The sequence below is a fragment of the Geotrypetes seraphini genome, chromosome 19 (assembly GCF_902459505.1).
Source record: "Geotrypetes seraphini chromosome 19, aGeoSer1.1, whole genome shotgun sequence".
In the NCBI taxonomy this organism is placed as follows: Eukaryota; Metazoa; Chordata; class Amphibia; order Gymnophiona; family Dermophiidae; genus Geotrypetes; species Geotrypetes seraphini.
In genome coordinates, this window is record NC_047102.1 from 10,301,194 (window position 1) to 10,326,188 (window position 24,995).

Genomic DNA, 24,995 nt, shown 5'->3' on the forward strand with positions numbered 1-24,995 from the left:
TCCCTTGAGGTTGTCACTCAAAGAACTACCATGTTGTTGACTTTAGCCTTGGAGAGTGACAGGGAATTTATTCTTCGTATGTATTTTCGACATATAAATGATAAGTTTTTGGGTTCTAATGTTCGAGTTTTTCCTGATTTAGCTCAGATAACCCAGAGACGTAGGAAGGAGTTCTTGTCCTTGAGGTCAAGGACCCTGGCTCTGGGGGCTACTTTTCTTGTTAAATTTCCTGCAAAATGTTATGTATCTTTTCAAAATAAGAATTTTCTTTTTTTCGAGCCCAAACAACTTTTGGAATTTATTGGATCAAAGGAGAAAATGGTAACCATGACTAGTAATGTATTTGACTTGCCAGCTGGTTGTAACTTGGGATTCTAATGCCGTGACCTTGTTTAGTTGATTTGTTACTAATGTTTCGGAAGTTTATTTCCTTTCTTGATCTTTAAATTGTGGTTTAAATTGTGGACTAAATAAGACATAATGTTTTTCCTAAATAAGTTTTGTTGAAATATTTTTTCTGGATCTTTTGCATTGTATAATGTAATGCTTGTATTTAAATGGAAAATCTTATAAATAAAAAAATAAAAAAAAAACAAAACAAAACTGTATAACTGAAATAATGTCAAGAGTGCCTACGCTTTAGCAGAAAGAAGTCCTTTCCAGCAAGATTTTGGATAACATCTTAGTGATTTACTGTATTTTTCAGACCATAAGATGCACCCACCTGTAGAGGAGGAAAAACCAAGAAAAAAAATTTAGTTCAGAATTTTTTCTTCTTCTTGGTTTTCCTCCTCTACACATAGGTGCGTCTGGTGCTGGGAAGCCCGAAGCCACCAGCAGATGCCCAAAGCCCCCCCCCCCTCCCCCGGTATCTTTTATAGTGGCGGTGGTCCAGCACGATCTCCTATAGCCAATCACAGAGTGGCGCTGGACCAGACAGGAAGCGCAAAGGTCACGCTCCTGGACTGGACCACCACTACTAAAAAAGATACCCCCTTTTTGGGGGTGGAAACAGTGCGTTTTATGGTCCGAAAAATACGGTAGATTCAACAGGACTTTGTAAAACACATCAACACAGGAAAATAGCTTTCTTCCTTATCTTTTCCTAGGTATCTTATAGCTTTGTTTGTTAAAATTGTGAAAGAAACTCCACTTATTAGACAGGAAAGTATTCAAACAAGCAGATACATTAGTGCAAAAAAAGGAAAGTGTGGCGCAGTAGTTGAAGCTACTATAGCCTCAGCACCTTGGGGTTGTGGGTTCAAACCTACACTACTCTTTGTGACCCTGGGCAAGTCACTTAATACCCCCCTTGCCCCAGGTACATTAGATAGATCGAGCCCACCAGGACAGACACGGAAGTATGTCTGAGTACCTGAAAAAACAAATGAAAACCATTCTGAACTCTCTTGGGAGAACGGTATAGAAAAATAAACAAATAGTGTGAAAAGTTTCAGCCTCTGATAACAGGAGCTGGTTTTGTTTTTGTTCTCTTTATTTATAATCTGCCTTTTCTAAGTTGGCTTACAAACAAACAAGGTAAGCGAGCAGCACTTTCACAAATGCAAGTTTCTTAATGCCAATATTTCATCTTGCAAAATTGTGACATCATAATGCCTCATTCCACCAATACCTAAGAGCCAACCTCATCAGTGATGATCACAATGGCTTGATTGTCCTAGTCTTGGCTCGCTTTTATTACACTGAGTTCTAGAGTCGCACAGTGGTTAAAGCTACAGCCTCGGCACATTGAGATTGTGGGTTCAAACCCACACTGCTCCCCCTGAGCAGTCACTTAATCCCCCCATTGCCACTGGTACAGTAGATTAGATTGTAAGCCCACTGGGACAGACGGAAAAATGCTTGAGTACCTGAATAAATTCATGTAAATTGTTTTGAGTTTCCCTGGGATAATGGTATAAAAATTGAATAAATACGTACCTTAATATAACATTTAACAGTGTTCTAGCACTAAGCATACAGCCATTTCTCCAAATGCCTGTAGAAAAAATGTCTTCAAAATTATTTTAAACTTTTAAAAAACAGGAGTGGCCTAGTGATTAGGGCTGCAGCCTAAGCAAGTCACTTAACACTCCATTGCCCCAGGTACATTACTCAGATTGTGAGCTCACCAGGACAGCACAACTGTCCCATTTAAATGACTTTTGCCAGGTCACCATGGCATATCACTCACTAGACTGGGATGGCTGGTAATACGTGCACAGTTCCTCTCTTGTGAAGAAGGGATGAACATCTTTTCCAGATTCAGAAAATTTTACTGGCCTAACATGCTGTAAAATTACTTTCCATATGTATTAAACTTTGCAACTGAGTACTAATTTTAAAAATAAAAAACCCATGTACAGAACTTCTATTTTAGAAAGACAAGTTATGTGTTTAGCTGCCTTTATGCAAGTGCAACTGCGTCCATTGAGTCTGATGTGGGCAGGCACGTGCCTATTTTATAACAGCATCAGGCTCCATTTCCACACCGCAAAATGTTTTCGGAAATTATATTCAAACTGGGGGGAAAACTAATGTAATGTAAAAAGAAAATCTTTTTTTTTTTTTTCTCTCTCTCTCAAAATCAAAACTGAAGCTACGATGAATAGAAAAGTCTCGCATGTACAGAGTCCAGTGCGTGGGCAAGTCAGCGCATGCGCGGGCACGTTGCAGGCGTCTAAGCGTAGACGCTTCTTTGGCTCGAGATGCTCTTTAACTGGCCACGCGCACGGCCGATCTCGAGCGGCGGTTTTCCTATCCTACGGGTCGGGCGCGCTTCCTCCAGGCGGCTCCGGTCAAACACCCCCCCCCCTCCTCAGCAGGAAACGCAGACGCTCGAGCCCACCCTACACTACACCCGCCCCCCCCCCGGCTCCTACCTTCGCACTTTTTTAAATTTGAGATCTTCCGGGGCTGGTCCCGCCCCCTTCTGACGCAACCTCATTCGAAACAAAGTTGCGTCACAGGAGGGGCGGGGCGCTGCTGGGGAGGAAGTTTCGTCGAGCGGGCGGGGCCTTGGGGGAAGGAAAGTTGTTGGATGGGGTCGGTAGGTGAGTGTGTGTGTGTGAATGCAACTTGGATTCTCTTTATTATTGCTTTTTACCAATAAAAGGGGGAGGGGAACGGATTGGGATTCGATATACTGTTTGCACAAGGTGCATTAAACGGTTTACAGTCATTTTCCCTACCTGTCCCAGCAGGCTCACAGTCTATCTCAGGGGCGTCAAAGTCCCTCCTCGAGGGCTGCAATCCAGTCGGGTTTTCAGGATTTCCCCATTGAATATGCATGAGATCTATTTGCATGCACTGCTTTCATTGTATGCTAATAGCTCTCATGCATAGTCATTGGGGAAATCCTGAAAACCCGACTGGATTGCGGCCCTCGAGGAGGGACTTTGACACCCCTGGTCTATCTGATGTACCTGAGGGCAGTGGAGAATTAAGTGACTTGCCCAGGGTCACAAGGAGCAGTGCAGGATTTGAACCCACAACCTCGGGGTGCTGAAGCTGTAGCTCTGACCTAGCATGGTTGTATATAAGAAGTCCCATTTTCAGCGTCCACCCTTAAGTTGTCTGTGAAATCCTGATCCTCCTGTAGGAGTGTGATGCCTGGCTGTGACTCTGGTAATTGTTGGTACAACAGCGTGGAGGTGGTTATTCTATTAACCTTTACCCTGTATGTTTTTGTATTTTTTTTTTTTCAGGTGGTAATAGGATTCAATGGAAGACAAGCGAAGAAGAGCTAGAGTCCAGGGGGCATGGGCAGGGCCCATTAGAAGCAGAGGGGCTTCGCACTCAGGCAAGATTTTGGGGTGGGATGAGGAACAACGTTCTGCTTGCTGCCCATGCAGGGTTATCTCTAGGATCTTGCCAAAGCAGTAACCTTGCATGAGGACGAGCAAATACAACTGCTAGAAATTATTGCTGCAAAAATGATAATGCAGTGTCCTATCATGGAGTGTAGCAGAAGTCTATTGCTGACTGTGAGCTCTGCCACTATTCCATTGGACTTGGTTTGTGTTAAATAAACAACAAACAAAAAAGCCTGCATCTTCTAGCAGTCTGAGTTACTGAAATGTGACTTATTTTTTTTTTTGCTCAGACATTTTGTGAAATTGACTTTATCCATGGAAAGAATGTTATTGCTTTTGTTTTTAACTTAGTCTTTGCTTTCACTGGAAAAGTTACCGTTTTTCTGCTGAATTTCAGGTGCACACTTTATTTAAGACAGTTGTTGCTACACTAAACTGTTCTTTCTCACTGTTCTGTAGCTGTAGGTTCCCAGTGTTCTGGGATTCACAATCTCCCTGCCAGCATAGGAGAGCCTAGAGGGAGCAAAGAGCAGTCTGTGGCTAAGCTGCAGTTTGTATTTAAGGAGCCAGCTGAGGTGTGTAAGCTCTTTGAAATTATAATAATACTTAGAGTGTGAGAGCTTTTTCTCATTTATGAATCATAGTAATAAGATGGACATGCAGAGAATTCAGCTGTTGAGCTGCTTTCTAGGAGTTTTTGGCTTAAAATTTCTTTTTTATTATAAATTCCAAGATATGAAATGTAGCGTTCTCTTAAAGTGAATTAAGTATTTTAAGAGCTTAGAAAGGGGTTAACTTAGAAAGGGGTTGTTTGCCCCTTAATGGGTTTATGTACTGCTTTTCTAAATTAATATAGAATGGACAAATGATAAAATTACAGTCAACTGAAAAAGATTTAAAATGTTCTAATCTAGATATGTGCTTCATGGAGAGAACAAGCACTCCCACATACCATTGGCAGCATTCTGCTTTTTTTTTTTTTAGTTGCTGTGCAATACGTAGACCCTTTTTGACTAAGCTGCGGTAGAAGTTTCTACCGCGGCCCGGGGCGCTAAATGCTCTGACGCTCATAAGAATTCTAAGAGCATCAGAGTAGAATGTCGCAGCATGTGCTTCGGGTTGCAATAGAAACCTCTACCGTGGCTTAGTAAAAGGTGGGGTTAATTAAGAACATAAGAATTGTGATTATGGCATAATCATGCCAGTACTAATAACTCTGTATTGTAACACTACCACAGAGCTCCGTGTATTTCAGTATAGAGCCCATTGTAACACCTTGCAGAAGCTCTTTGTATGGTAACATCTTTACAGAAGCTCATGTAAACCACTCTGAATTGACTTCCCCAGTCATTAGTAGTGGAAGCGAAGCTCTCAATAAACATAAACATGCTGGTTCAGACTAAAGGTACATCAAGCCTGGTGTCCATCTAGGTCAGGGGTGTCAAAGTCCCTCCTCGAGGGCCGCAATCCAGTCGGATTTTCAGGATTTCCTCAATGAATATGCACGAGATCTATTTGCTTGCACTGCTTTCATTGTATGCTAATAGCTCTCATGCATAGTCATTGGGGAAATCCTGAAAACCCGACTGGATTGCGGCCCTCGAGGAGGTACTTTGACACCCCTGATCTAGATTACAGTCAGCTAGCAGAACTCCCAACTGGAAGGTAGATTCTATGCTGTTTTTCCCAGGACTAACTTGTTAGGTTTATGGACTTTTCTTCCAGGACCCTGTCCAAACCTTTTTTTAAACCCCAATTACTGCTTTTACTGCATGCTCGCTCAACTAATTCCAGAACCTTTTAGTGCAGAGATTAAAAGTTGCCATCCTCGGCCCATGTGTTCTGGTCTCACTTTGTACTGTGTCACAGTTTACCTCGCGTTTCTCATGAGAGACTCCTGAGGAAATTAAAAAGTCTTGGGATGGGAGGCAATGTCCCGTTGTGGATTAGGAATTGGCTTTTGGACAGAAAACAGAGGATAGGATTAAATAGGCAATTTTTCTCAATTGAGGAGGGTGAATAATGGAGTGCCACAGGGGTTAGTACTGGGACAAGTGTTATTTAACATATCCATAAATGATCTGGAAATTGGAGCAAGTGAGGTGATTAAATTTGCAGATAACGCAAAACTTTTCAAAGTTGTTAAAACACATGTGAACTGTGAAAAATTGCAGGAAGACCTTAGGAACTGGGCATCCAATGTAGGCAAATGCAATGTGATGCACATTGGGGGAAAATAATTCAAATTATAGTTACTTGCTGCTAGAGTCTACCTTGGGAGTCAGCACCCAAGAAAAAGATCTAAGTGTCCTTGAAGACAATATGCTGAAATCTGCACAGTGTGCGGCAGTGGCCCAAAAAAGCAAACAGGATGCTAGGAATTATTAGGAAAGGGATGGTAAGTAAGAACAAGACTACTGCAATGGCTCTGTATCGCTCTGTGGTGTATTGTGTTCAAATCTGGTTGCCATATCTCAAAAAAAAGATATAGCAGAATTAGAAGAAATTCAAAGAAGAGCAACCCAAATCATGAAGAGTATGGAGCTTTTATATGAGGAATGGTTAAAGAGGTTAGGGCTCTTTAGATTGGAAAGAGCGATGATTGAGGTCTTCAAAATTCTGAGTGGTATAGAACAGGGAAAAGTGAATGTGGTAACAGCAGTTATTGTAGCTGGGTTTAAAAAAGGTTTGGACAAGGTCCTGGAGGAAAAGTCCATATACTATAGAGATAGACATGGGGTAGCCACTGCTTGCCCTGGGATCGGTAGCAAAGTATATTAAAACTTTTGGGGTTTCTGCCAGGTACTTGTAACTTGAATTGACCATTAGTGGAAACAAGATACTGGACCAGATCGACCATGTTTTGATCCAGAATGGCTATTACATTCTTATGGATTTTCTTGATTTCTTTTAATACAATATATAATGTCACACCCATGTTTCTATTTGGCTCACTTGAGAACCTTATCATCCAGCCTCTGATGCTAGCCTTTTACACTGATGGATGAAACAAAATAGACTATATAAAGCTTAAGGTGACTTGACTTTAGATACCGTTGCTACCAATACAGGGAGCTTTGTACTTATTGAAAATGAATTCAGTGAGTGCACTAAATAAATGACTATTGACAGTTGCAGCATTTTTAGAAGAGCAACTTAGCATGTTTATCAAGTGCAGTCCAGGACTAGGTGATTGGTGTGCCCACAAGAATCTTGCTAAAAGCCTGTTGCTTTCTTTCAGGTGACACGTAGAGTTCCTGAACCACGTGTGATTGAGTAAGTGCAAGGCAGTTATAAGAGGCTTGGAGAAGGTCACAGTTTACAAGAAGAGAAATCACTAGGAAAGAAAAGACATGCAGTGCACAGGAAAGAGCATTCCCAGGTCACAGCTGGTGTTACAGGGCCTGGGATTGAGAAGATATCTTTAGGGAAAAGGAAGTTTCACAGTGCACACATGTCTCTGTTCCATTAAATTATGTTTGTCTACATGTTCCACAATTTTATTTTTTATAATTGTTTCCACTATTTTGTCCCGCACTGAAGTCAGGCTTACCAATCTAATTTCCCAGATCTCTTTTGGAACCCTTTTTAAAAATTGGCATAACATTGCCACCCTCAAGAAATATTTAAAAGAATACACAGAGTGTTTTGATAAACAACTATATATATGAGAGAATCCAAAAGGATCAATGATAGCTCACCCTATGGTTATCAGCTCTTAAGATACATTGAGCTTTTAGCTGTGAGCGCTTGAGATTCCTCTAATTCTCTCTTATAGTCCCAGTTGGGAATTTCTTGGACTTGTATCTTAGCCTATTAAAGGTTTTGGTGTGTTTCACATATTTTTTTGAGGTTATTTAAACACCCTCAAGTCTTCACAAACAATTTTAGCTACAGATCTCTAACAACAGATCATCAATTTCATGTTTGAGTTCTTTCAGTACCCTGAGATGTATACCATCCAGTCCAGGTGATTTATTACTCCTTAACTTGTCAATTTGGCGTAGTATGCCTTTGAGGTTGACCAAGATTTCTTTCGGTTCCTTTGCATCCTCTCCCTTGAAAACCATTTCTAGTTCAGGTAGATTTCTTACATCTTCCATAAAGTCCGAACCAAAGAATTCATTCAGCATGAGTCAGCAAATCTTCTAAGCTACAGGTGTAATTTTTTTAACTCGACTTTAACACTGTAAACCCATCAAAAGTAAGTTGGTAAAGGGTTGTAAAATAAAGCTTAAAATAGCTGGTGAAAATTGCTAGGTCTCTCTTGCCAAAAAATTATGGTTGTCAGTGTTGTGCAGACCCTGGGACAACACGATCATGGGCCCTGCTACCTACAATTTAATGAGGGAGACAGCAGGAGCTCTCCCGGAAATAGAGGAAAGTATGGAAAAAATCTAGGAGAAAGCACATATACATTTTTTTTTTTATATATATCTTTATTCATTTTCAAAAATTACAACAAATGTACAACATTCATTCAGAAATACCTTAATTCATCACTTGACATTCTTATTTGTATTACTCCAAATAAATAATTATAAAAGAAACGTATACATTTTAGAAATCTCTTTATTACTGTGATGTGTGTGTGTGTATGCAATTCTTCTTCAAAAAAGTTTAATCTAAGGCATTACATGGACTCGGTCAGTAATATCCTCCTTTGTTTTCTTTTCTTAGCAAAGCTGGAGTTTATGATATCAGTACGTCAGCAGCAGGAGTCTCCAGGTAGGGTTGGTTTAAATTACTTTTAATTAGTGTCGTCTTCTCCTTTCTTATTTACAGATGTGACTTATTCCTTTGCTTCTTGTACCAGGCTGCGTGTTTTCCCTTCTTTCATTGTTCCAAAAGAAGCAGACTGGATGTTTGAGCAGCTCCAAAAGGAGATTCCATGGAGTCAGAAAACAAATTTCAGACAAGGTAAGCAAAGTGGTTTGGCAAGACTTCTTAAGAAGAAAGATTAACGGCAGGTCAGGAAGAGCCCCTGACATTTGAGTTGCAATCTAGCTCTGTCAGTGGCTCCTTAAGAGACTTAGACAGGTTTATTTTACAATTTTCTGCCACAATTCAAATCTTGGCTCTGCCAATAATTTTGTGGTGCTCCCTGTACTCTGTTCTAATCCTGACTTCACAATAACTCTGCATGACCTTGGAAAGCATCACTTCATTTGCCTTTGTTTATAATAATAATAATAATAATAATTTATTCTTATATACCGCCAAAACCATAATAGTTTGAGGTGGTTTACAATAAAAAGTGCTGGACAATCGGAGAAATAGTCACAATGTAAAACCATCACATACATGCATACATAATAAAAGAAGTAAAAACAGTAAAATTTGTAGGTTAAAAATTTCATTTTTACTGATTTTCTAAAACTAAAATAGGATGAGGAGTGCATGATAATGTTATCCAGCCAATCGTTCAATTTACCTGCTTTAGTATTGTATTATTATTTTTTGTTTGGAAGCTATCATTCAGGAGTAGTAAAATTAATAGCCAGACATCCCACATCAGTGACAAACTGTACTGACATTGAAGTATTGTAATACCTTAGAAGTAGAGAATGACATGGGGACAAATTTTTCCATGTCCCCACAGGAACTCATTTTCTCGTCCCGTCCCCGCGAGTTCTTTTCCTGTTCCTGCCCCATTCTTGCAAGCTCTGTCCTCATCTGCACAAGCCTCAAACACTTTTTTTTTTTAATTCTTTATTCATTTTACAACAAGTGTATCATAAATTAACATTTAAACTTAAACAATATCACTTGGTTCTCTATCAATTAACTTAAATCATAATATTTAAACCCTCCCAATCCTAATTCATATATAGTACATATATCATATAACATATTAAAATCATAAGTGTTCGAGGCTTGTACGGTTAAGGCAGAACTTACAGGAATGAGACAGTGACAGAACTTGTGGGGATGGGATGGGGAAATTGAGTTCCTGCGGGTATAGGGAAAAATTTGTCCCCTTGACATTCTCAGAAGCTCTTTGGGGTTGCTTGATTGTTGTATTCAGATTGTCCAGTAGAGGGAACTCTTGCTACGTGACAGCGCCTCCCTTGTACTGGATTTGCACTCAGCTTGGCTTTTCTATTAATTTTTTCTTGTTACTCTCTCCTGCTTGCAGATGGATTTTATCAGGAGCCAAGGCTGACAGCCTGGTATGGAGAACTGCCTTATACTTACTCCCGAACCATGATGCAGCCGAACCCTCATGTATGTATTTTCTTCATGCCTGACATGGGCTAAAATTTGTAGAGAGATGTTACAGATTAGCATATTTTTCCATTCAGAAGTGACATTCATTCATTTCCACACTGTCCACCTCTCTCTAGCAGTGCTTTATATAGTGGGATAGTTCTTTTTACTCTAATTTTGTCTTTTTTTTCTCCTGTCTCCTTTACACTGTATTTTATTATTCTCTGCCTCCTTGGATGCACTCAGTGGCACCCCCTGCTGACCATGCTGAAGGATCATATTGAGGAGGTCACTGGATATACCTTCAACTCCCTGCTTTGCAATTTGTATAGGAATGATAAGGATAGCATTGACTGGCACAGCGATTCTGAGCCCTCACTGGAAAAGTGCCCTGTCATTGCTTCACTTAGCTTTGGAGATACCCGCACCTTTCAAATGAGGAAAAAGCCTGGCCCTGTAAGTAGAGCCTCTAATGTTTTGCCTTCAAAGCTGAGCTGAGTCCTGCTTCTCTGCATGTATGTGTGTATGATTTGTTTGGGGGGGGGTTCTGGCTTTGGCTCTTAGGCTGAGATGCAGGGGTCACAAAGTTGCTCATCTCATTGCTGGCTTTGATGTGGTGATTTCAAAAAAATTATATAAGGTAGCACAACTTGTCCACTGAAACTTGTTCGAGCGCTATACCATAATTGATTAATATGGTAAAGTTTTATAAAATAAAGAAATAAAAGTACTGTGATTACAAGTCTGGGAGAATTGTGGAGAATGAAGAGGTTATTATCTGAGACATTCCTATTACAACCAATTAAAAAACGATTCAGGAAAACTGAACGCAGTGAGGAGGAGAAAAATATGGGAGCAGCATTACTGAAGTCTGTGCTGAGGGATTTGTTCTGCGCGTCCTGTGGAAAAAGAGAATATCCTCGAGGACCAAAAAAAAGTGTCAGAAAGATGACACTGAAATAGTTCACATTGTGCTGGTGTTGCAGGGCCTGATTTAAAAGCAGGTTCTAAGCACACCTTGATAAGTCGCCTATACCTGTAGCAACCGTGGTCTTTGAGTGCCACAGACAGGTCAGATTTTCAGGATATCCCACAATGAATATGCATGCACACAAGGGAGATATGCATGAGAAATATGCATGTACTATCCTGATAACATGACCTACTCGAGGATTGGAGTTGCCTATCCTGACATAATAGATGATGGCAATGTAGCAGGGCAATATTTTGGTCTTTAAAAAAATTGCAGTAAATCACATTTCAAGGAAAATGCATTTTATTAAACAATCTTTTGCCAATCTGTCAATATATTTTGTTTCCAAAGGTTATTTTATAAACAAACACACAAAGAAACTTTGTATATTGTCAGGTTGGCAGCGGAATGTTTAGTAAAATTCACTTAACTTGAAATATGATTTTCGATAGGATGTCTAAGTCCGACTTTGGCCATCTCCCGCAAGATATCAAAAAGTTGGGGCGGGAGAACGACCATTTTCGAATCCGCAAGACATCCAACTTTTTTTTTTTTTTCAAAAATGACCCGTCTAAATGTCCTGACCCTTAAAACATCTTTTTCAGCCATTTTTTAAAATTAAAAGCCCATTTGGTCATGAGAGGGGCCAGAATTTTAATAGACTTGCCACACAGACATGCCAACAGAACACTGGGGCACCTTAGGGGGCACTGCTGTGAACTTCACATAAACGGTGCCAAGTACACATCACCATAACCCCATTATAGTGTATGGTGAGCCCTCCAAAACCCCCAAAACTACTATACCCACGTGTCTACCACCCCAGTAGCCCTTATGGCTGCATGTGTCACCTGTATGGCAGTAGTTTTTGGTGGGCTCACACTGTCCACCATAAATGTATTGGGTAGTGTGAGATATGGGCCAGGATCCCCCTCTCTGTGGTTCACTACACTGACTATCAGGCTACTTCTGACACCTGCTTGCTGCTCTACTAGGATGTCCCATAATATCTGCAGCTGTCTTAGAGTCTGGTATGTGTTATTTCTCTCACATCCTTGGGAGGAGACCAGTGACCACAGGGGGAGTGTAGGGAGTCCATGATTTCATCCCTCCAGTGGTCATCTGATCAGTTTGAGTACCTTTTTGACCCTTAGGCGCTTTGAAAAAAACAGGTCTAACTCCAAATGTCTACATGCTGCCCTGGATGTCTTCAAAAAGGTTTGATTATCTCTGTAAAACAGGCCTCTTAACACGCCTCCTTAACATTTCGACATCCTGGAGGATAAATGACCTGGAGGATGTCTAAAAACTTAGTTTCAAAAATCGGCACTTGGATGTTTTGGTGATTAAAATGTACAAGTGCCAGTTTATATCTTTTTTTTTTTTTTTGGGGGGGACATCGTTATTTTTTGAAAATGTTCTTGCTTAGCAAGGCAGAATAGTCCATTTTGTCTGCTCAGTAATAGATAAACTGCTGCCCTTGCAACCTCCCTCCTGTTCCAGGAGAAAGCTCTCTTCGGCTTGATGCAAGCATTAAGGTGAGCATTTTCAGTAAATACGAGAAACGGATTTTACCCAACATATTCTGGCTTAGGAGTAAAGGTTCATGTACTGATATGAATTGCAAACAATTATTCCATTTGGAGACACTGCCCCTGAGAAACTCTTTATGCAATTACATAAGTTGCCTATCTGTGTAGTCCTGGCAAATATATTCACACAGATACACATTGCTACAGAAATAGCCATACCGATATGCAGAAGCCTATGGATATATGCACTTTGTATCCTTACGTTTTAATTTGCAGCCTTTTCCCAGTTTTTATTTAGGTTAAGTTTCTGTAAACCAGTGTGTCGCAAACTTTTGAAGCTGCTGGCACACTAATCCCGGGACACCCGGAAAGGTGTGGACGTCGATGCCACGAGTCACTACGTTGGCGTCTGCGCATGCACGGATGTCCTCTAGCCGCGGCCCTGAGCCTCCAATTATCGCCGGTGGGGGGTGCTGGAGAAAGAGCAGAGGCACCGGCTAGGAGGAGAGGCGTAGGTGCTGTCTGACTTGACTACAGGACATGCCTCTCACCACAAAAGGCACATCCTGCCTCTCCTCGCCAGCTTCTTGGGGCACACCTAGAATCCTCCGGAGCACACTAGTGTGCAATACGCTGCTGTAACCAATTGAAGTTCTTAGTTAAAAACTACATATACACTGTGACATGTGCCAGGACTTCAGGAGCTAAGATGCTAGTGTGTCCTGAGCTGCTAATGTTATATTTGTATTATATTTAGACTGAAAATGTTTCTAAGCTGTAGTTGTTTGCTCCAGACACACTTACAAGGCATTTTGGGAGATGTACTCCCTTCACTAGTGGGCAGAGACCAGCAGCACTGAACAAATAGGTCCCCTGAATGTTCTGCTCAGTGGTTGCTTTCGTGCTGCATGCCAGTCATATACGTCTTGCTGTGTGTCATTTGCAAACCTATTGCTGGCTGGGGAATCTGTAGCGTGATATGTCGCAGGCGGAGCAGACTGTCTTCCAGATTTGCAAACTACACATTGCCGGGCTCCTTTAGTCTCCAAACGTTTCCCCCATAGTTTTTTTTTGGGTTTTTTTTTTGCTGTGCCGCCATTTACTTTTTGGAGGTTCAGTTTATTTAATATACACACAAGGCATAAAGAAAGAAGCAGACCATCGTTACCTTGTACAGACTGAGTTTTGTAATACCTGACCTCTGATGCTTGGGCTGTCCGTTTCAGAAGTGTTGCAACATGGAACGCGCTTCCGGAGACTGTGATAGGCCGGAGCACGTTACAAGGCTTCAAAGAAGGTTTGGATAGGTTCCTAGAGGATAAAGGAATTGAGGGGTACAGATAGGAGTAGCGGTAGGTTATAGGGATAGTCTGGGACCACTGCTCAGGCAATGGGCCTGATGGGCCGTCCGAGAGCGGACCGCTGGGCAAGATGGACCTCTGGTCTGCCTCAGCGGAGGCAACTTCTTATGTTCTTAACATGCAGAAAAAGCATGCTAGGAAAGGAATTCCTCTTGGCCTCCACTCTGTTTCTGCTACTTGCTGCACAGCTCTTTCTAAGCTTCTGTTTTAATTCTAGAGAATGACACATGGCATCCTTCCTGCCGTTATCCCTCTATCCTGGAACTCCCCAACCCCTACTTCCTCCAGATCCTCCCAAATTTTTAAACTATCCTTCCCTTCCATAAAAGGTATTTCCCATGTAGGCAAACTTGGGTCATCCCTCCCCTTTAGAATCACTGAGATCTGGAATAACCTCACCTCCCCTCTCCGAACCTCAAGCTCCCTCCAACTCTTCCGCAAACACCTAAAAACCTGGCTATTCTCAAAACTGTAACACTTCCCCCCTCTTAGGCCTCTCACCTTCCCCCTTTACACCTAACTCTTTAATCTCTCCACTGTAGTTCCTCTCTCATCTTTCTTCCTGTAAACCGTGCCGAGCTCCGCATTCGTGGAGATGGTGCGGTATATAAACCCAAGGTTTAGTTTAGTTTAGTTTAGACACGGGGACAAATTTTTCCCTGTCCCCGCAGGAACTCATTGATCCGTCCCGGCAAGTATTTTTCCTGTCCCTGCAAGCTCTGTCCTCAAACACTTTCAAATTATTAGTGTCCGAGGCTTGTGTAGTTAAGGCAGAGCTTCCAGGAATGGGGCGGGTGCAGGGAAATTGAGTTCCTGTGGGGGTCGGGGGAAAAATTTGTCCCCGTGTCATTCTCTGTTTAATTCCTCCTCCTCAATGGCTCCAATGCATAGCTATTCTAAACTAAGCAGTAGAGCTGGGGGGGGGGGGGGGGGGAAGAGACCTCTGTGACTTGTCCTCTTCAAAACAGATTTTTCTTTATCTAAACTAAACTAAAACCGAGTCTTCAGCCAGAAAGGAGATCGACTCGGTTAACAGTAACTAAAAAAATACTTAAAAAGGTAACAATCAGAAAATATGAATATGACTAGTTTCCAAAGTGTTTGGCAAATAAAATAGTTTTTAAAGATTTGTGAAAAAGTTGAAAAGGACCAGGACCCCTTAAGAACATAAGAAATTGCCTCCGCTGGGTCAGACCAGAGGTCCATCGCGTCCGCACCCACGGCGGCCCATTAGGTCCATGACCTGTCAGGTTTTCTTGATTTAGCTCTATAGCCCCCTTATGTTTCTATCTATACTCTTTCCATACCCTAGCTACCTCTCCCTGTACCCCTCAATCCCCCTATCCTTCAGGAATCTATCCAATCCCCGTAGTGTACTCTGCCCAGAGTTGAGAAAATGTGAAAACCAAGGATTGGCCGAAATTCTTGATTCCTTTCACCGAAGGAAGGGAGAGTTTGAATTGTTGGGTGCCTCTCTGCATACTACTCTAAAACGTAGTAAATGACGGCAGATAAAGACCTATCCATCTGGTCTGCCCAACAAGGTGGTCGGAGACAAATCTGCTACTCTGTAATGGTCACGCACCTTCGTAATCAAATACTGGCATGGCAAATAAGGCAGTCGGCAATTTGTCACAACGCCGTCCACAAACAGGCAGTTACATTTGATACAATCATAGAAGAGGGGAGTTATAATTTTGGTTGCAACACAATCGCGTGCATTATCGATATTCAGTGAACCCAGGGATCTAACAATGTAATGTAATTTATTTTGTAATGTAATTTATTTCTTATATACCGCTCCATCCGTTAGGTTCTAAGCGGTTTACAGAAAATATACATTAAGATTAGAAATAAGAAAGGGACTTGAAAAATTCCCTTACTGTCCCGAAGGCTCACAATCTAACTAAAGTACCTGGAGGGTAATAGAGAAGTGAAAAGTAGAGTTAGAGGAAAAATAAAAATAAAATAAACATTTTAACAAGACAGCATTGATCTAAATACTGCAAAACTGATATTTTACTCCCTATCAACTTTAAGGTTATCTTCCCCTCCCCTCTGAGATGCTCATCGCTAATGATATGAATAGAAACAAAAAAAACCCATTCCTGGTTATTAATATATTATGGGCTCCTTTTGCGAAGGTGCGTTAGGGCCTTAACACACAGAATAGCGCACGCTAAAATGCCGCAAGCTCTAGCCGCTACCGCCTCCTCTTGAGCAGGCGGTAGTTTTTCAGCTAGCGCGCGCTATAGCGTGCGTGAAAAACGCTAGCGCACCTTTGTAAAAGGAGCCCTAAGTGTAAGTCTGCAGGTCAAACACGCTGACTCCGTGAGGCCTCATTACAAGGCCGTTCGGGATCAGGGAATTTTCTCATAAGGACGCAGCGGCAGAGCATTGTGTTACCAAGGTGCTCGTTCCGTTTGCAGCTGTTCGTCATTGCACAGCCCCCGTAATATTCTTACAGAGCTCCTCTCCCATTTGTCCTGTTTCCACGTTGGGCATAAGGCTCCCTTGGAGGGGTCGTCTGTCAGATTGTTGTTTTAGTGGGTTTTTAGATTTATAATATTGGATATCCGAGTGGTGTGCAAAATGAAAACAGAACAAAGATGCTATAAAATTAATAGAAAAAGATAACATCATTCTCACAAGACCACTTCTATAAAAACATAAAATAAATCTTCCACGAGCTGATCGGTTCAATCGGTCGTTTGTTATAGATCTTTATGAAAGTGCTAAAGTAAAGTAATGAGTCTTTAGAAGAGTTTTAAATTGGGGGAATGATATTTCGGACCAGATCAATGACGGAAGGTCATCCCACAGTTTCGGGGCAGGAATGTAGAAAGCTGAATTGTAGGTTGATTCATGACATGCTGATTTTGGGCTTGGTAAAGACACTAGTAGGGGCACCTAAGCATTGCCTCTGCCAAGTCAGACCATAGGTCCATCATGCCCAGCGGTCCGCTCCCCGCGGCGGCCCCCCAGGTCAATGGAGTAGTAAGAGGGGGAGGGGTCACACCGGGCACCATCTTGGTGATGACGCCAGCACCCCTTCTCCTCTCTGCCTCCCCTCCCGCTCCTTCCAACTCTTCCCCCCGCCATGTAGCACCTTCATTCCCCCCTCCCCCCCATACCTCTGTGTCTTCACCGGCTGCTCGCGCCAGCCTCGGCTCTCCCCCTAGCATCACATCTGGGTCCCGTGCCTAGGAAGTGATGTCGCAGGGAAAGCCGATGTGAGCAGTGAGTCGGTGATGCCGCTCACCCCAGGGAAGTCAAAAGAGGTGCGGGGTAGGGAAGGGATGCGTGTGAACGGCAGGGGAGGTGGGGAAGGGGCACCTCTCGCCCTCACTATGCCAGTGAGTAGGCGCCTAATCAAAACTCTTGGATGTTCAGTAACACCAGAATAAGTTGGCCCCCAAAACGTCCAAGTACCGATTTTCAAAACGGACTTTCTAGACGCCTAGCAGGACTTCTAAGCCGCTATATGTTTTGAGTTCCAGTGGGCATGTTGCGAGGTGTGCAATGGACGGGGTTTAGACTTGAACGTTATGCATCTATAATTGAATGTTTTGCAGGATGTCCTAGATGGGACTTAGTCGTTTTGGGCTGTTATAGAAGTATCTAAGTACTAAAAAGGTATCTAAATGGAGCAGATGACACTGGAGGGATTAAGTAATGACCCCCCCCCCCCACACTCCCCCAATGTTCACTGACCCCCTCCCACCCCCAAGAGATCTGAATGAAAGAGTACATACCTATCTCTAGAACAGCAGCATATGCTATGGGAAAGCCTAGTAGAACTCCACACAGGTGTTTTAAGTAGCCAGGTGGGTGGGCTAATGAAGCATAAAGAGGAGAAGCCAGACCCATAAGCCACTTTACCCACAACATTTATGGTAGAAAGTATGAGCACACCAAAATCCTACTCTCCTGCCATATAGGTGCCACCTGCAGCTATAAGGGCTATTGGGGTGGTAGACAAATGAGTCTAGTAACTCTTGGAGGAGTTTTGGAGGGCTCGACATCAATTATAAAGGGGTTCTGGTGAGATGTACATCTGGCAAGTTCACAGCAGTGCCCTCTAAGTTGCCCTGCTGCTCTGTTTTTATATATGTGAGGCCAGTCCATTAGAATGCTGGCCTTTCCCACATCCAAATGATCTGCATTTGGACGTTTCTAAGTTGGACTTTCTATGGTCAAAAATGGAGTATAAAGTTGGACGTCAAGTAGACGATTTTCGGGAAAAAAAAATATAGCTAGCGATTTGGGTTTCAAAAATTGCCTTTTTTGTGTGTTCGACTTTGGATGTTTGTGGGAAACATCCAAATTGGACTTTTTATTTCTCAACAATTTTCCTCTATGTAGCATTACCTCATGATAAGCGTCTCCTAAGTCTGTGCGATGTTGACAATGTCCTCGTTATAAGGCTGTGTAGGGTGGTCACTAGATACGGTGCTGTGTGCTTCAGACAAGTTTGGCAAGGGAAAACCATGAAAATTACAGCTAGCCGTGTGAGGAAAGGGATCGCATTGAAGAGACATTTGGTACGGTTCATAGACAAAATCGCGCAGACAACTGAGCGCAAGGTTGACGGCGTGCCGAAGAAAAGCACTATTTTAAAGGGTTCCAATGGGGGGTGTTGGTGGGGAACCCCCCTATTTTACTTAACAGACATCGCGCTGGCATTGTGGGGGGTTTGGGGGGTTGTAACCCCCCTCATTATACTTGAAACCAAACATTTTGCCTGTTTTTTAGGGAAAAAGTTTAGTTTTAAGTATAATGTGGGGGGGTTACAACCCCCCACAACGCCAGCGCAATGTCTGTTAAGTAAAGTGGGGGGGGGGTTCCCCCCCACACTCCCCATCAGAGCCCTTTAAAATAGTGCTTTTCTTCGGCGCGCCGTCAACCTTGCGCTCAGTTGTCTTGCGCGATTTAGTCCCGTCACCGTTTGGTACACGCAGCTCTTTTTCTGCTGCCAGTAATAACCCCCATCACTACACAGCCAGTGCTGTTCTAAAATGGAAACATGGAAAGTTCTCTTACTGCCTGTAACCAGGGAAACTGCAGAAGGGTTAAGAGGGCTAAATGCTGGCGGCTCTTCCGCAGCCTGTGAAGCCAAAATTTCAGTTTGATATTAAAAAAAAAAAAAAAAATACAAACATGTTCTAATTATAAGATAATGTAGGCAGGCTGTGTGAAACTGACTTGCAGCTCTGGCGTTTAATTTAACACTGAGCCCCGCGGATAGCTCTGCCAATCCACCTCCGTCTTGCACGCTAGCGCCACCTGCTGTTGTAGTACTGAGTCCCACACAGCTCTGCCAATGTACCTTAGTCCTCTTCTCAAGCACTCCTAATATGTTAGTACAGTCCTACTAATTATTTTGAGAATGCCCCTTGGTGTTCTGTATTGTGTAGCATCTAAATAAAACTGTTTCTTGATCCTATGTCTCTTTAGCTATAAATTGCAATATTATTATTAAGACTTAGCCAAAAGGAAAGATTTATAAACTATAAAGAGTTTTTACCTCATGCAAAATTGTCATTTCTTTAATAAGACATTAACTATTTTTCTGAGGTCCTCAAGTACCTACAAATCCAAAATGTGGCCCCTGCAAAGGGTTTGAGTTAGAGACCACTGCTCTAGACCAGGGGTAGGCAATTCCGGTCCTCGAGAGCCACAGGCGGGTCAGATTTTCAGGATATCCACCATAAATATGCATGAGATAGATATGCATCTCAAGGAGGCCGTGCATGGAAATCCATCTCGTATATATTCATTGTGGATTTCCTGAAAACCTGACCTGCCTGTGGCTCTCGAGGACCGGAATTGCTTATCCCTGCGCTAGACCAAGCTGATATTATGTCCTGAGCATGCTCGGTGTGATCATAACAGTAACCAAACCCTATCATTTGCCGTATCTTCCACCTTGAATCAAGGCACTTCAAACCAGTCTTAAATTGACCATGTTTTTATAGTTTAAGCCATCTTAGTTGTAATGAGAGACAGGATAGAAGTCATTTTAATAAATAAATGCCTCATTACACACTCATTTTCAACCTATTCAGCCTTCCATGCATCCCCTGCTCCAGCTTTGACCAGTAGATGTTTTTATTTGCCATCCTTCTGAATAAACACCTTCATTTTCTTTCTGACCTGAAGATGGGTGAATTCACCCTGTACGACTCCTGGCATGGACTGACTCTCTCCCCTTATGATCTGGCCACTGGTTGCAACTGCTTTTTCTTCATTGTGTGACTGGTGTTTCATTGCAGGAAGAGCATGGTGATTATACATATGTTGAGAGGGTGCATATCCCACTGGACCATGGGGCATTGCTGCTGATGGAAGGTGCCACGCAGGAAGACTGGCAGGTAGAAGTACTAGAAGCCTGGGGTAGGCTGCTAGGGCCCCCACATAGCATCAGAAACTAGGTGGCCAGGGATGGAGGTTGTTTTGTGTGGACTCGCCAAGCACATAGCTGCTCCGCTGCCCCCTGCTGTTCCAGAAGCATTGATAACCTGTCGACGAGGGAGTAATGTGTGTGTCTGTCATCACTGAATGATGACACCTGTTGGCTACATTTAGGGTCGGTTGTAGCCAAGGACATTCTATAAAGGCTGCCTAAATTAAGGCACCGATACTGGCCCCTAACTTAATTGATTAATAGGCTTAATCAGTGTCTGATATTGGCGCGCGACACCTCACAATCGGCCTTAATTAGACTTAATTGAAAGGTGCCTAACTCAAAAAATGCAATTCTATAAAAAGACGCTTAGCCCAATGCGTCTACACTAAAAGTGGGTGGTGTTAGGGGCGGGTCATAGGCGTATTTTTGAGTTAGGCACCTCATTGTGAATCGGGTGCCATTAGGCTCTGATATTGGCACCTCATTTTAGGTATAGAAAACCCTGGTATAAATTGGGGTCACTTAAATGAATCGTGCCCATTATAGAATCATGCTTAGGTGACGCTGAGCGTAGGGTTCCCAGATTTTCCTTTCGGAAAATCCGGACCCCCTAGCTCCACCCCCCAAGCCCCTCCCCCCCCCCCCGCCTGCTCTTGGGTAGGGAGGATGTCCGCACATGTGCGGACACTACTTGATGTCTTGCGCGCATATGCGCGGATGTCCTCCCTGCTCGACACAGCTTTTCAAAACCCGGACGACCCCCAGACGTGTCCGTGGAAATCCGGACATCAGGTAATCCTAGATGAGCGTGATTCTGTAAAGGGCGCCTACGTTTCATAGAATCGGTACTGATCTTGGTGCCTAACTTTAGGTGGATTTTATAGAATCAGGGCCTCAAGTGTGATACTGGGTTAGAGTTTGGAAAGGAGAAATGAAGGAAAATCCCTGGATCGTTGAGATCATAGTCCAAAGGAGTAGGAGGAAAATGGCGGGCACGAGACAGTAAAACCTAGAAGGTAGACCCTTTCTAGCAGAGCAGCCAGAGCCACTGGCAGAGGCAAGTGGAAGTACAGAGAAAAACCACACACACACTCTTCTTAAGCAAAAGCAGCCAGCATATTTACACTCCTCCCTTAATATTTGCGGGGGTTAGGGGCAGAGCTGACCCGCGAATATTGAAAATTCACAAATAACTTTTGGGCCAACTCTGACCCACTTCTGCCTCCCTCCCGCCTTCCCCCCGGCATCCCAGACCTTACCTGGTGGTCTAGCAGTATTTCGGGGCAGGAGCGATCTTCCTACGCTCCTGCCCCATGCAGATCACTCATCCAAAATGGCTGCCGTGAGCTCCCATAGTCTCTCGAGAAATGAAATATATAAGCCTTTCCTTGAAACTGTATCTGACAAATTTATAGATCACTTCCTATCTGTCCTGGTGGGATCACAATCTGACTAACCTACCTGGGGCAATGGAGTGTTTGCCAAGGTCACAAGGAGCAGCGCTGGGCTTGAACCTGCAACCTCGGGGTGCTGAAGCTGCGGCCCTAACCACTAGGTCTCTCCTCCCAAATGTGGGGATACTTCAAGAAAAAGGACATTCTGAGAGCAGGAGTTCTCGGTTTTAACTTTAGAAATTCCCTTACAGATCACTTGAGTCCTTTGAGAAAAATCAGGAAATACAAAAATCTGAGAACCATAGAAGTGTGTCATTCTTTTATGAAAAAAATTAATACCAAATCTCTCTCGGCATTGTTTGAAAAGGTAACCATCACAGTTGCCTTCAAACTAGTCTCTTGTATAGATGTTTCCAATACTGTGTTGAGATCAGCCTCCAGAACCATCTCCACACCTAGTCCAGAAACATTTTTAATAGAAGAAATTATATCATATGCTTTAATAACATGAAAGCGCTTCATAAAATAGATTCAGGAAACATTTGGGATTTAGCAGATTCGAGAGTCACCCAGTTGTGTAATTGATGGGGTTTGGGTCGTTTAAATATTAATCCATTTTTTTTCTCTTTATTTAAAGCATCGTGTGCCGAAAGAGTACCATAGCCGGGAAGCCAGGATTAACTTGACATTCCGAAGAGTCTTCCCTGAGCACAGTGGCATGCGGAGGTGATCTGCGGATGCTGGATGAATGAGAGTGCCTCCAGTATTTGGGGAGTGTGCAGTAGCCTTTGCCAGAGCGCGCTAAACGTTGGGGATGAGGTCTCCGGGTCTTAAGAGAGGCCGAAAAATCCAGGGATGCTAGTGTTAACCTGCAGTCAGCAACTTTTGTAAGAACTGAGCTGGTCTCTTCACATGCAGTGACAAATGGGGGGGGGGGGTCAACTCGTGCTAGTTTTCCCCCTTTGATATCATTTTGCGATGGTTCAGGGGAAATCTCTCAACTCTAGAGCAAATCTCGTGTACTAGGATCTCGCTGAAATGACATATACTGTTGTACATGGAAGGCATCACCTTTAATTGGTATTTCCACTGATGGTTTCTCTCACTGGTTAATGGAACATGATAGGTTTTCTGTTTTACCTTTTGAGAATTCTGCAGTACTGATGTTTCATTGGGAGAGGAAGATGTGTGCATTTGTCTCTGGTATTCTGTAGGAGGTCTCATATGGCATAAGATGCCCAGTGTCCTTGAAGTTGTCAGAGAACAAGAAGCTGTTCAAATTGGATATGCTGACATCCTTCCGTGACTTCTCTGCACCTTTGGGAGTAGCTGATTTTGTGTGTGCTTTGACTCACTACCAGCAGAAACCTGTCAGATCATGGTGAGCAATGGTATTTGTATAACCAATAAACCCAAATGATTGTCTGACCACTTCTAAGCATAATACAATTAAGATATTAAGAAAAAATAGCTAAAAAAGAAAAAAAAAAATGCAATAATTTAATTGGTGAATAGGAAGAGTGGGAGGTTTTGCTTATGATTTGATCGGGAGCGAGTGAATTGATCACGCTTGAAACCCAGTTTGGTTAATTGCTCCATACTCTGAGGCTTTTTTTACTCCCTTATAATAATAATATTGTTAAAAGAAAATAACACCATTTAAATAATACTGTTTAGACTTTTAAAATATTTGAACACACTAATAAATGATGTTTCTCATGCTTCCCAACCCAGCTGCTTCCAGGGCAAACAGGGAAAGAATTTCAAAATAGATTAAATTAATTTGTTTATTTTTAGGCAGGGAGCAGAATAATTGAATATATATATAATATGCATTTGTTTGGGTGGTTTGATTTTTTTTTTTGTATAATTTCAGTGGTAGCTCTGTACAATTAATATTGTGTTACCTAAGGTTGATGGCATTTGTGATATGATGTTTGAAGATTGTGTATTAATACCCTGTACAAACATTATATTAAGAATAAATTTATTTTTAAAATTTCAGATTTTTACTCTGATTTCCCATTTCTTCCTTGGCCGTCTGGGCCCAATTGCTGCTACCTGCAAATGTGACTGTTATGGCTGTGCTGAATATTTGTTATTTGATTCAATTCAGCCAAATAACGATTTAAATCGAATAATCTGGGGCTCTACTGTGCTAAATCCTACTGAAATAAACATTTGACCTCTGATTTCACATTGCTTCTTTTATTATTTGTTATGTTAAAGCTCAATGCTCCTTATTCATATTCGGTATTTGTATTTGGCTGAATAGTGAACTACGCTATTCGATAAAATCCAGGGGCTGCTATTTACCTGGATACACAGGAGAAGTTCCACAGGATGAAAATTCCTCTCTTACAAGGAAGAGAAGACTTTCTGTACTGGTGGTGGTTAGAATAAATTAGACACAAAACGCTGTGTGCTAGAATGAACAGAATATTCCAGTTTATTTAAAAGATGTAAAGCAGGGGTCTCAAAGTCCCTCCTTGAGGGCCGCGATCCAGTCGGGTTTTCAGGATTTCCCCAATGAATATGCATGAGATCTATGTGCATGCACTGCTTTCAATGCATATTCATTGGGGAAATCCTGAAAACCCGACTGGATTGCGGCCCTCGAGGAGGGACTTTGAGACCCCTGATGTAAAGTAAAAATAACAGCATTCTTTTGCATCCAGGGGAGAAAAGAAGACCCTTTGAAATCTCCTGTACCTTTCTCCCAAGAAAAGCTATGAAACACTAAACATTTATACTCTCCCTGACATCATTCTATAGCGATTAGCGTACAATGGGCTAGCCCAGGGGTAGGCAATTCCGGTCCTCGAGAGCCGGAGCCAGGTCATATTTTCAGGATCTCCACCATAAATATGCATGAAATAGATTGCATCTCAAGGAGGCAGTGCATGCAAATCCATCTCATACATATTCATTGTAGATATCCTGAATACCTGACCTAGCTCCGGCTCTCGAGGACCGGAATTACCTACCCCTGGGCTAGCCAATAATGTAGCCAGGCTTTCCGATAATACAGTACTATCGCCCCCGCCTCCCCTTCATATCCAAGCTATTGCCTGGACTTCCTTTCATCTCAAGCTGTTCTTGACCCACATCAATTGGGCTTTTACCTACTCTGTTGCACAGAAACTGCCCTTGCTAAAGTTTCTAATGACCTGTTCCTGGCCAGATCCAATGGCCTCTACTATGTCCTTATTCTTCTCGATCTGTCTGCTGCCTTTGATAGCATTGATCACCACCTACTCCTCGGCACACTGTTCTCATTGGGGTTCCAGGGTTCTGTTTT

At 42.5% G+C, this 24,995-nt stretch overlaps 1 protein-coding gene across 2 annotated transcripts; it reads left to right on the forward strand.

The window, feature by feature from the left end:
• Window positions 1-2,770: 2,770 nt before the first annotated feature.
• Window positions 2,771-23,698, forward strand: ALKBH3 (alkB homolog 3, alpha-ketoglutarate dependent dioxygenase). 2 transcript variants are annotated; one of them, XM_033928665.1, is made up of 10 exons: window positions 2,771-3,049; window positions 3,708-3,802; window positions 4,275-4,390; window positions 7,057-7,091; window positions 8,496-8,543; window positions 8,632-8,735; window positions 9,955-10,043; window positions 10,272-10,481; window positions 20,167-20,265; window positions 22,332-23,698. In XM_033928665.1, the coding sequence occupies exons 2-10, from the start codon at window positions 3,724-3,726 to the stop codon at window positions 22,422-22,424; spliced, it is 873 nt and encodes a 290-aa protein (XP_033784556.1). In that variant the 5' UTR covers window positions 2,771-3,049; window positions 3,708-3,723; the 3' UTR covers window positions 22,425-23,698. The 2 variants fall into 2 exon arrangements, with proteins under 2 accessions (XP_033784556.1, XP_033784555.1); XM_033928664.1 differs by having other exon boundaries at window positions 2,773-3,053.
• The last annotated feature ends 1,297 nt before the right edge of the window (window positions 23,699-24,995 follow it).